General features: G+C 43.1%; 1 protein-coding gene across 1 annotated transcript in view; it reads right to left on the bottom strand.

Moving 5' to 3' along the window:
- Window positions 1–2,481: 2,481 nt before the first annotated feature.
- The window catches only part of scfd1 (sec1 family domain containing 1), a 41,868-nt gene continuing 32,942 nt past the window's right edge, over window positions 2,482–11,407 (bottom strand). Inside the window, exons 20-25 of the mRNA XM_047344842.1 lie at window positions 10,968–11,021; window positions 8,928–8,980; window positions 8,802–8,835; window positions 8,071–8,136; window positions 4,363–4,431; window positions 2,482–2,652 (exon numbers count right to left, since the gene is read on the bottom strand). Of these exons, the coding sequence (XP_047200798.1) occupies window positions 2,629–2,652; window positions 4,363–4,431; window positions 8,071–8,136; window positions 8,802–8,835; window positions 8,928–8,980; window positions 10,968–11,021 (300 nt within the window). The 3' untranslated portion in view covers window positions 2,482–2,628. The remainder of the gene's footprint in view (window positions 2,653–4,362; window positions 4,432–8,070; window positions 8,137–8,801; window positions 8,836–8,927; window positions 8,981–10,967; window positions 11,022–11,407) is intronic.

The following is an 11,407-nucleotide window of genomic DNA, read 5'->3' as shown; positions in this document are numbered from 1 at the left end:
GCCAAGAAGAAGCCCAACAGATTTACTTTCACAAGTGGAGCATTGCAGCTAACGCGTTAAAGCCTTCTTCATATTCATAAAAGAAACATTTTTAGAAACTGCTTTGGGATTATTTCAATTGTTGGGGATACAGAGCCAGAAATGAAAAGGAAAAAAATAATTAGCACGAAATAGAGATGTGGGGCAAAAAGTAAAAAGGAAAAGGAGAAAAGAATGGAGGAGAGAAAGGATGAAGAGAATACAAGATAACACCCTGCTTGCTTCTACTCCTGCAGAAATATTCATATTGACAGCTTTTTTTTACCGAAGGTGCACAGTACTTATGAATGCAAGATGTATTTAGTGGTAAATGCAGCTCAATAAAGAACATTAGATCCATCCAACTGTTTAGATGAATCAACATCTGTTAACACTTGAATCTAAACACCTGTTGGTCTGAACGCACTTGTGTATACAAGGTTTCTCCATAAAAGAGACACCAACCACTGGCAGGTAGTGTGGCGGGGAAGAAATTGGCCCCACATTTGATGGGGGGCCTAAACCGATCCAGGAGAGGGAGCAGTCCAAGACCCAACCCGACACAAAAAACAGGCACACAGCCACAATCACACATTCCCACCCTCATGCATGTACATAAAAACACTCACAGCCACGCACCCAACGTAAAGACAAACAACAATGGACGTTGTACACTCACTCACACTCCCCATATATACTCTATACTCCAAGGTCCGGGTGCTGATACCCCATAAGCACAACCAGCCCTCGGACCCAGGAGGTGGTCCCTTTCCCTATGGGGGTGGAGACAGGCAGACCTCCCCCAGCACATGAGCCTTGGCTGGGGTAGCCTGGGCTGGTGCCTGGACCTGAGCGACCCCGGCCCAGAACCCGACCCCCCGCCCCAACCCCAGTCCCCAACTACCTCCATCCTCATCTGGAGGGGGGGCCATGTACAAAAGAGGGGTATACATGGTCGAAACTAATCCGCCAACCAGAGGATGAAACAGTCCCAACCCCCCAATAAATTCTGATCCTAACCCAATGAGCCCCCCACCCCCAATGAACCCCAACATGAATTTCCCCACAGGACCACCCCCAACCAGGACACAGATATCGAACACATGCCACCGAACCCAAAAGCCATGATTCCCCTCCCCACAGGGGCACACCCCCACAAGCCACACCCACACAGCGCTAGCTCCACATACAGCCCAGCTCCAAGCACCCCCACGCAAAGCCAACCCAGCCTCCGCCCACAGGCACAACAGGGTAGACACCACAGAACAAAGTGCCCACAACGGAACCCCCGACCCCACACCAAGATTGGACAAACTCACCCGGCAAGAGGTCCCTGGCCAGCGGCAAGCACCCGGGACCGGCGTCCCCCACCACACCCTCCGCAACCACAAACAGACCGCTGCAACAATAGCCCAGGGAGAAACATTATCCAGCTCAGCTCTACCATCGCCTCTCAGTTGATCCAAATGCCGGTGACCCTACAACCAAGAAGAAGACACAACCCCCCCCTCACCCCACACTGCCAAGCTTGCCAAACATCTAGCCAGTGCCAGCAGCCCCAGCCCACCAGTTCATGAGAGGTAAACATGCACCAGCCAGGTAACCGGGCCGAGCAGGCCAACCGCTCCAGGCCAAATACAACCCGCCAGCCGCCCCAGTGCAGGCACAAGACATGCTACACCGCTCCACCCACCTGACCGCCAACCGCATCCTGGCGCCCAGCCAGGGGCCAAAGCCACAGAAGAAGGCATTGGAGGAAGGCCACCACAGCACGCCAAGGACTGGGCACCCTGCCGACCCCACACCCAAACCCCGGAAGTGCCCCAGCATGCCAGCCACCCACACTCCTGCACTGTACACCCCACCACACCAAACAGGCCAGCTGGCCAGCCCTTCCACCAAAGCAAAGCCACATCCCAATCAAATCCTTGCGGCACTCCAATGACGCAGGCGCAACCCACCCTACATGAGTGGTAGTGTGATGGATTTGGCAGAGGAAGGTGTCCAGGGATGGGGAGGGAAGGACAGGGGGGGCAAAATGCTCTCCCAGTGAGCCAGCTCCCTGGCTGACCCCAATAGGTACCCCCGTTCGCCGAGTTCCAACAAAGGAGGGAGGCATCGGCACATCCAGTGGGCCAAAAGCTAAGGACAGGCCCCAAGAACTGCCTGAAAACCGGGAACAACACCCCCAGCCCTATACCGAACAGAAGGTTTCCATACTGGTTAATATCGACGACAAATCTTTAAGCAAAGCTTTGTTTCTTACCTTTTAAAATATATTCATGAGTTTGGCCACATGAATATATTTATAAAAAGCTAACATAAAGCAGCAGACACCAAAAGAACTCCCACTGATGCGCTTTGTTCCCTGTTTGCTGGTGCCCAACAAACTGGTGACGATCTGGTCACTAAAGAGTTCAAGTCAGGGCTGCTACAACAAATAAATAACTTGGAAACAGCAGCGACTTCATACTGTTTAGGTTTATTAGGCATAAGTTGATAGAACAGAATTTACAAAGACAGAAATGTTGAGTCCATTTACATAAGAGAGTTGATATAAAACAGAGGTTAGCAAGAAACAGAGGGATTTGGATTTTATTGGTGTACAGGTCACTTTTGTCCAAGCTGAGAGAGCTGAGGAAAAGAAGAGAGAGGCGGTCAGCAGGTGGCAACAACACACATCTTTAATGCTTTTGACAGCATGTACAGGTCCTTCTCAAAATATTAGCATATTGTGATAAAGTTCATTATTTTCCATAATGTCATGATGAAAATTTAACATTCATATATTTTAGATTCATTGCACACTAACTGAAATATTTCAGGTCTTTTATTATCTTAATACGGATGCTTTTGGCATACAGCTCATGAAAACCCAAAATTCCTATCTCACAAAATTAGCATATTTCATCCGACCAATAAAAGAAAAGTGTTTTTAATACAAAAAGCGTCAACCTTCAAATAATCATGTACAGTTATGCACTCAATACTTGGTCGGGAATCCTTTTGCAGAAATGACTGCTTTAATGCTGCGTGGCATGGAGGCAATCAGTCTGTGGCACTGCTGAGGTCTTATGGAGGCCCAGGATGTTTCGATAGCGGCCTTTAGCTCATCCAGAGTGTTGGGTCTTGAGTCTCTCAACGTTCTCTTCACAATATCCCACAGATTCTCTATGGGGTTCAGGTCAGGAGAGTTGGCAGGCCAATTGAGCACAGAGATACCATGGTCAGTAAACCATTTACCAGTGGCTTTGGCACTGTGAGCAGGTGCCAGGTCGTGCTGAAAAATGAAATCTTCATCTCCATAAAGCTTTTCAGCAGATGGAAGCATGAAGTGCTCCAAAATCTCCTGATAGCTAGCTGCATTGACCCTGCCCTTGATAAAACACAGTGGACCAACACCAGCAGCTGACACAGCACCCAGACCATCACTGACTGTGGGTACTTGACACTGGACTTCTGGCATTTTGGCATTTCCTTCTCCCCAGTCTTCCTCCAGACTCTGGCACATTGATTTCCAAATGACATGCAGAATTTGCTTTCATCCGAAAAAAGTACTTTGGACCACTGAGCAACAGTCCAGTGCTGCTTCTCTGTAGCCCAAGTCAGGCGCTTCTGCCGCTGTTTCTGGTTCAAAAGTGGCTTGACCTGGGGAATGCAGCACCTGTGGCCCATTTCCTGCACACGCCTGTACACGGTGGCTCTGGATGTTTCTACTCCAGACTCAGTCCACTGCTTCCGCAGGTCCCCCAAGGTCTGGAATCGGCCCTTCTCCACAATCTTCCTCAGGGTCCGGTCACCTCTTCTTGTTGTGCAGCGTTTTCTGCCACACTTTTTCTTTCCCACAGACTTCCCACTGAGGTGCCTTGATACAGCACTCTGGGAACAGCTTATTCGTTCAGAAATTTCTTTCTGTGTATTACCCTCTTGCTTGAGGGTGTCAATAGTGGCCTTCTGGACAGCAGTCAGGTCGGCAGTCTTACCCATGATTGGGGTTTTGAGTGATGAACCAGGCTGGGAGTTTTAAAGGCTTCAGGAATCTTTTGCAGGTGTTTAGAGTTAACTCGTTGATTCAGATGATTAGGTTCATAGCTCGTTTAGAGACCCTTTTAATGATATGCTAATTTTGTGAGATAGGAATTTTGGGTTTTCATGAGCTGTATGCCAAAATCATCCGTATTAAGACAATAAAAGACCTGAAATATTTCAGTTAGTGTGCAATGAATCTAAAATATATGAATGTTAAATTTTCATCATGACATTATGGAAAATAATGAACTTTATCACAATATGCTAATATTTTGAGAAGGACCTGTATAGAACAGGAGAGGTGTGTGTTCTGACCTGTTTCATGAACTGAGCTGCGTTGAAAAGCTCACTGCAGCCGTAAACCACCTTTCTCCCTGGTTTCGACTAAAAAGAAAAACGAAAAAAAAACATACCAAAATGATTTTTACAGTTAGGAGCCAAAACACACTGAGGCAGGAAACTAATCTACAGAGCTTCCTGTTTTAATCCAATTACAGCAGCTCTCAAACCTCACACAGCCGAACATTTTAGCTCAGCTGGTAAAATGTGGTGGCAGAAGGGGAACCAGCCTGGTCAGCAACAGAACCCTTTGTCATCTTTAGTTTCCTGTTTTGGACCATGGTTCCAGGTTCTCCGGGAATTGTGGCCCAACCTTTTTTGTCATTGTTTTATTTAAACGACTATTTTCTTATTAACTTAAAGGATTTACTCCCTCAAAGATTTAGTGCATTTTGCTTATTGTCATACTTACTCTATATGTTTTAGATCAAACTAATGTTATTGTCAGACATAGATGATCTGAGTAAATACAAGAAGCTGATTTTAAATGAATTAAATTTCATTTATTCAGGCAAGCCAAACCAACCTGGATTCATGTGAAAAAGAAATGATCCCCTTAGTGAAATCAGGATTCAGTATGACAACAAACACCTGGTCCCGATTACAGCTAGAACTGTAGAATCAGTTCACTTAAACAGAACCATTCTGATAATATGAAGTAGGCAACACATCATTCCCTGATCTAAAGATATTCAACAACAGCTGAGGTCTTGGCTCATGATTTAACAATGACAAATGATTGGGCGAACATTTCATTACTGGTAGAGTTCCAAGGCCAAAACTATTGCTGAGTGAAAAGAACACAAAGGCCAGTCTTCACATTTGCCATGAATACATCTTTATGATTTTCAAGGTTTTAGGAAAAATCTTCTGTGGAATGATGAGACAAAAGTGTAACTTTTTGGACCAACAGGTGTGGGTCCCGTTATATAAGCTGCAAAACTAAGATAGCATTTAGGAAAATGATTATCATACTGACAATCAAACATGGTAATTGTAGTGTGATGATCTGGGCTGCCTTGCTTCTTCAGCACCTGAATGACTTGCTGTAATTGATAGCAAGAACTCTGCTCTCTGGCAGAAAATGTTAAGTCATCAGTTTGAGACCTCAAACCCAGCAGGGCAAAGAACCAAAACACACCAGCAATTGTGTATTTTGAATGTGGTTTTGGAGTGGCCTAGTCAATGTCCTGACTTACATCTGATTGAGATACTATGGCATGACCTTAAACAGGCTGCTGATGTGACAGAGCCCTCCAATGTGGCTGAATCAAAACAGGGCAAATCCTTTATGACGAACACTGAGCGGCACAAATATAATTATCAAGTTGTGAATAAAAAGGAAGTAGATCATAATCAGTCATTAAGATTATTTGCTGTTATTTTAGTTTTTAACTCTATGTTCTCTCTGTTTTTTTATTGTTCTAGAAGCTACATCTTACCTGCCTCTGTGTTTATCTGTGGCCCCTTCCTGGAGGGGGACATCGGCTGAGCTGCTGCTGCCAACAACTTAATGCTCACCTTCTACAGATGATCCACTTGGCCCCGTCTGTCAGTGTTTAAGCCTGTCTCTCCTAGACATAGCTACTGACTGAGCTTCTACTGTGACTAACTGTATGTGCTCTCTTTCAGACTCTAGACTTGAAAACTGGTTCAGAGTTCATCTGCTCAGCGTTCTTTCTCTCCTAGATGAAGAAACTAAAGGAGCTACTAACATTAATGTTTCACTTTTCTTTCCTTTCTGTGCTCTTTTTGTGTCTCTGCTCTGTTCTCTCAAACCCCCAGTCGGTCGTGGCAGATGGCCGCTCACACTGAGCCTGGTTCTGGTTCTGCTGGAAGTTTCTTCCTGTTAAAAGGAAGATTTTCCTCTCCACTTTCGCTACATGCATGCTCAGTATGAGGGATTCCTGCAAACTCAGTGCAAGCAACTGTCCACTGTCTCTACATGCTCATCCAGGAGGCGTGAATGCTGCAAGTCACTGACTGGATGCAATCTGCTGGGTTTCCTTAGATAAAAAAACTTTTAACCAATAAACTATAAACTGAGTCTGACTGGACTGTTCGATGGTTAGGATTAATTGGAATGTTCAGGGGTTGGACAATGAAACTGAAACAGCTGGTTTTAGACCACAATAATTTATTAGTATGGTGTAGGGCCTCCTTTTGTGGCCAATACAGCATCAATTCGTCTTGGGAATGACATATACAAGTCCTGCACAGTGGTCAGAGGGATTTTAAGCCATTCTTCTTGCAGGATAGTGGCCAGTTCACTACGTGATACTGGTGGAGAAAAACGTTTCCTGACTCGCTCCTCCAAAACACCCCAAAGTGGCTCAATAATATTTAGATCTGGTGACTGTGCAGGCCATGGGAGATGTTCAACTTCACTTTCATGTTCATCAAATCAATCTTTCACCAGTCTTGCTGTGTGTATTGGTGCATTGTCATCCTGATACACGGCACCGCCTTCAGGATACAATGTTTAAACCATTGGATGCACATGGTCCTCAAGAATGGTTCGGTAGTCCTTGGCAGTGACGTGCCCATCTAGCACAAGTATTGGGCCAAGGGAATGCCATGATATGGCAGCCCAAACCATCACTGATCCACCCCCATGCTTCACTCTGGGCATGCAACAGTCTGGGTGGCACGCTTCTTTGGGGCTTCTCCACACCGTAACTCTCCCAGATGTGGGGAAAACAGTAAAGGTGGACTCATCAGAGAACAATACATGTTTCACATGGTCCATAGCCCATGATTTGCGCTCCTTGCACCATTGAAACCGACGTTTGGCATTGGCATGAGTGACCAAAGGTGTGGCTATAGCAGCCCGGCCGTGTATATTGACCCTGTGGAGCTCCCGACGGACAGTTCTGGTGGAAACAGGAGAGTTGAGGTGCACATTTAATTCTGCCGTGATTTAGGCAGCCGTGGTTTTATGTTTTTTGGATACAATCCGGGTTAGCACCCGAACATCCCTTTCAGACAGCTTCCTCTTGCGTCCACAGTTAATCCTGTTGGATGTGGTTTGTCCTTCTTGGTGGTATGCTGACATTACCATGGATACCGTGGCTCTTGATACATCACAAAGACTTGCTGTCTTGGTCACAGATGCGCCAGCAAGACGTGCACCAACAATTTTTCCTCTTTTGAACTCTGGTATGTCACCCATGATGTTGTGTGCATTTCAATATTTTGAGCAAAACTGTGCTCTTACCCTGCTAATTGAACCTTCACACTCTGCTCTTACTGGTGCAATGTGCAATCAATGAAGACTGGCTACCAGGCTGGTTCAATTTAGCTATGAAACCTCCCACACTAAAATGTGTTTCAGTTTCATTGTCCAACCCCGGTATATATGACTTGAAAACTATATGGCTCAATTGAATTGACGTTGTGAAGTCCCTTGAGACGACTAGTGTTTTGGTGCTCTATAAATAAAACTGACTTGAATTGAAGATAAAAGGAACTCCTCCCCTCTTCTAAACATCTGCAGAAGTCCAACTCATCTTAGACTCACCAAGACATCTCTGTTCCTCACAACCAATTCTGCATCTTCTGTGTATTTCCTGGAATTAACTAAAACTTGCTGTACAGCAAGAGTAAAATCATGAAAGTGCTACAAGTAGAAGATGTACAAGTAGGGCTTCTCCAACAGAAAACAGAGTGACAGCATTGCAGTACCTTGGCATAGTCCACTAGGTTTTGGTACTCGATGTAGTTTCCTCCTCCAACCACAAACACGATGGCCTGTAACACAGAAGACCTCAGTAGGGACAGAGAAAAGCAACACACACATCTACCATCTAAACCTGTCCAGACATATAAGGTGGTTGAGTTTAAAAGGATAAGAACAGGGTGCCATTCTAATGATTTCATAAGAAATCAGCACACTGGAATGAAGACTCCAGCAACACTTACAGTACTAGGAAAAAACTTTATCAGCAGACCATCATGTTTGTGGCCTTCATCTGGGTCATTCCAAAAAAACCAAATTAACTAATCATACATTTGTGCATTAACAGGCTGACAAATCAGCATTCCAGCAGATGGTGCTTGCTGACTGGTTAACCCAGAGCCCATTGATCATAGGAGATGAGCACCTAAATATCGGCAGACAAGACAGTATAAAAACAAGCCCATGATATGTCTCTCATGAAATTACATCTTTATGTGTTTTCTTTAATAAACTACAAACTTTGGTCAATTTCTAGCTCTCCATTTTCTTGATGGAGATTGGTCACTGATTAGGACCACGTTTATAATTTGCTTGCCTTGTAACTGTGACACCCTAAATTACAGTAAAGCTCTAACTTTCTGACTGTAAACATCCTTTAAATCCATCTTGTATTGTCCTTTGTTATTGTGTTTGTCTTGAACTGGATCTGGTTAATCAAGCCAGAAACAAAACATACCTCCTGAAATGGATTTTTGTTCCTGGGAATGGAGCTGAAAAAGATGTGAAAGAGGTGATAAGACAACCCTTATACCAGTCTGTTTATGTGATTATTAGTTAAGGCTGCCATTGCTGCTTGTCATACCTCTCACTACCTCGCAGCATCTTTGGGTCAAAGTAGCGATAATCATCAGTTTCCTGAAAAAAGGTCAAAAACAGAGAGATAGCATCTTGAAAAAGCCGTGAATCCACAAAACTTACATTTCAACCCAACTTGTAAAGGTACCTATAGAGATCATTCAGTAGTGTTTTTTTTTTACATAGTAATCCGACTGTATGTGTTCTGGAGTCTGTAGGATTGTTCAGAACTCTTTCACAGCTGTAACAGTTTCAAACCTGACTGATGTTTGGCTCAAATCAACCATGTCTCCAATGAAAAATCAGCCTCTGATCACCAGGTTCTGCCTGCTTTCTGAAGCATCACGAGTTAAATATCACAAATGCTAAAAATATAAAATCTATTCAACTTTACAGTTCCACATTGTTGGGCTTAAATGGGAACTGTTGGGATGAAGATCACAGCAACCAGGAAGGCCAAACTTAGACACACAACACAGTAGTGTCTTCTCTTGGAAACAACTTTTCCATGTGAAAAGCTTTTAATGAGAGGAACTATGCAGATGAGCCTGAGCTGATCACTGAGGCATTCATTTATAAGATTATTTATTATCAGAAGCAGAGCATGAGAACATATAAACCCATTTCCAACAAAGTTGTGACGTTGTGTAAATAAAAACAGAAAACAATAATTTGCTAATCCTGTTCAACATATATGCAACTGACAGATATTTAATGTTCAAAGTGATAAACTATTTTTTGCAACTATTCACTCATTTTGAATGTGATGCTTGCAACACGTTCCAACAAAGCTGGGACAGGACCATGTTTATTACTGTGTTATATCACCTTACCTTTTAACAACACTCACTAAGTGTTTGGGAACTGAGGACTAATTGTTGAGGCTTTGTAGGAGTAATTCTTTCCCATTCTTGCTGGTTGAACAACCTCAGTTGCTCAACAGTCTGGGGTCTCCACACATTTTCAATGGGAGACAGGTCTGGACTGCAGACTGGCCAGTCTAGGACCAGAACTCTTTTACTACGAAGCCATGCTGTTGGAACGTGCAGAATGTAGCTTGGCATTGTCTTTTTGAAATAAACCGCGACATCCTTTAAGAAGATGATGCTTGGATGGCAGCAGATGTTGCTCTAAGACCTGCATGTTCCTTTCAGCATTAATGGTGCCTTCACAGATGTCCAAGTGACCCATGCCCTGGCACTAACAGATGCTGGCTTTTGAACTTTGCGCTGATAACAATCCAGATAGTCCTTTTCCTCTTTGGCCTGGAGGACATGATGTCCATCATTCCAGAAACAATTTGAAATGTGGACTCATCTGACCACAGCACACTTTTCAGATCATGGACTGTAGATGATGAAATTCCTAAATTCCTTACAAATATATGTTGAGAAACATTGTTCTTAAACTGTTGGACTATTTGCTCATGGAGTTGTTCACAAAGTGATGAACCTCGTCCCGTCCCTAATTGTGAAAATCTGAGCCAATCATGACACTCACCTGTTTCACATTAACCTATTAACCTCTTTTTCAGCATTCCTCAACATTCCCAGTATTTGGTCCCGGCTTTGTTGGAACGTGTGGCAAGCATTAAATTCAAAATGAGTTGATATTTGCAAAAAAACAATAAAGTTTATCAGTTTAAACATTAAATATCTTGTCTTTTTAGTAAATTTTATTAAATATAATTTGAACAGGATTTGCAAATCATTGAATTCAGTTTTTATTTACGTTTTACACAACATACAAACTGCTTTGGAAATGGGGTTGTAAAACCACTGCAGTACATTGCATGCTGTATGACTCAGAGTGCACTTGTGCCGATCTAACTTCTAGTGTGAAAAGGTTTTATAGTTATTATGTAATATTAACAACAAGTAAGTTAAATTAGTAGTTAGGATAACTTGGGTTGATTACTTAGTCAAATACTTTGGATAAATGGGAAGACCTTAATGTCACTGTTAACTAATTCTTTAAAACAATGTCAAGCAATGGACTGTGGTTATATTTCTTCTCAATGTTCATTTGAAAAAAAAAAAAAACTCACAGGATGAGACTTCATTTCCATCAGGTTGTCCAGAATCCGAGTGACTGGAAGGTTCTGAAAAAAAACAACACAGTTTTTATTTTTCTTATTTGTCCAAAGTGTCAGGGCTCTGTTCCCTATCATAAAAACCTGCAAAATTGCAGCTGTACATTTCTTCCTTCTATTTAATTTCCAGGTAAAAGCATTTCTTTGACTTTATTCTGCTACTTTTGAAAAATAGATGGGCAAAGTTTTCCTGCCAATCAGTGCAATTCAGTTTATCAATTTATAACAAATGTCATCCTGAGGGACTGTACCTGACAAATAAGTCCAATTCATATTCAGGTAAACTGGATCCTGTTCAGTCCAAATCTAAGTCAAAGTAATCCATTTCACTTGAAACACATTGTTAGAATCAGATTTAATCACATACAGTCCAATTCTTACAAGGACATAAGATA

The sequence above is a fragment of the Girardinichthys multiradiatus genome, chromosome 19, assembly GCF_021462225.1.
Source record: "Girardinichthys multiradiatus isolate DD_20200921_A chromosome 19, DD_fGirMul_XY1, whole genome shotgun sequence".
Classification (NCBI taxonomy): domain Eukaryota; kingdom Metazoa; phylum Chordata; class Actinopteri; order Cyprinodontiformes; family Goodeidae; genus Girardinichthys; species Girardinichthys multiradiatus.
This window is presented reverse-complemented; position numbering and strand designations above follow the sequence as displayed.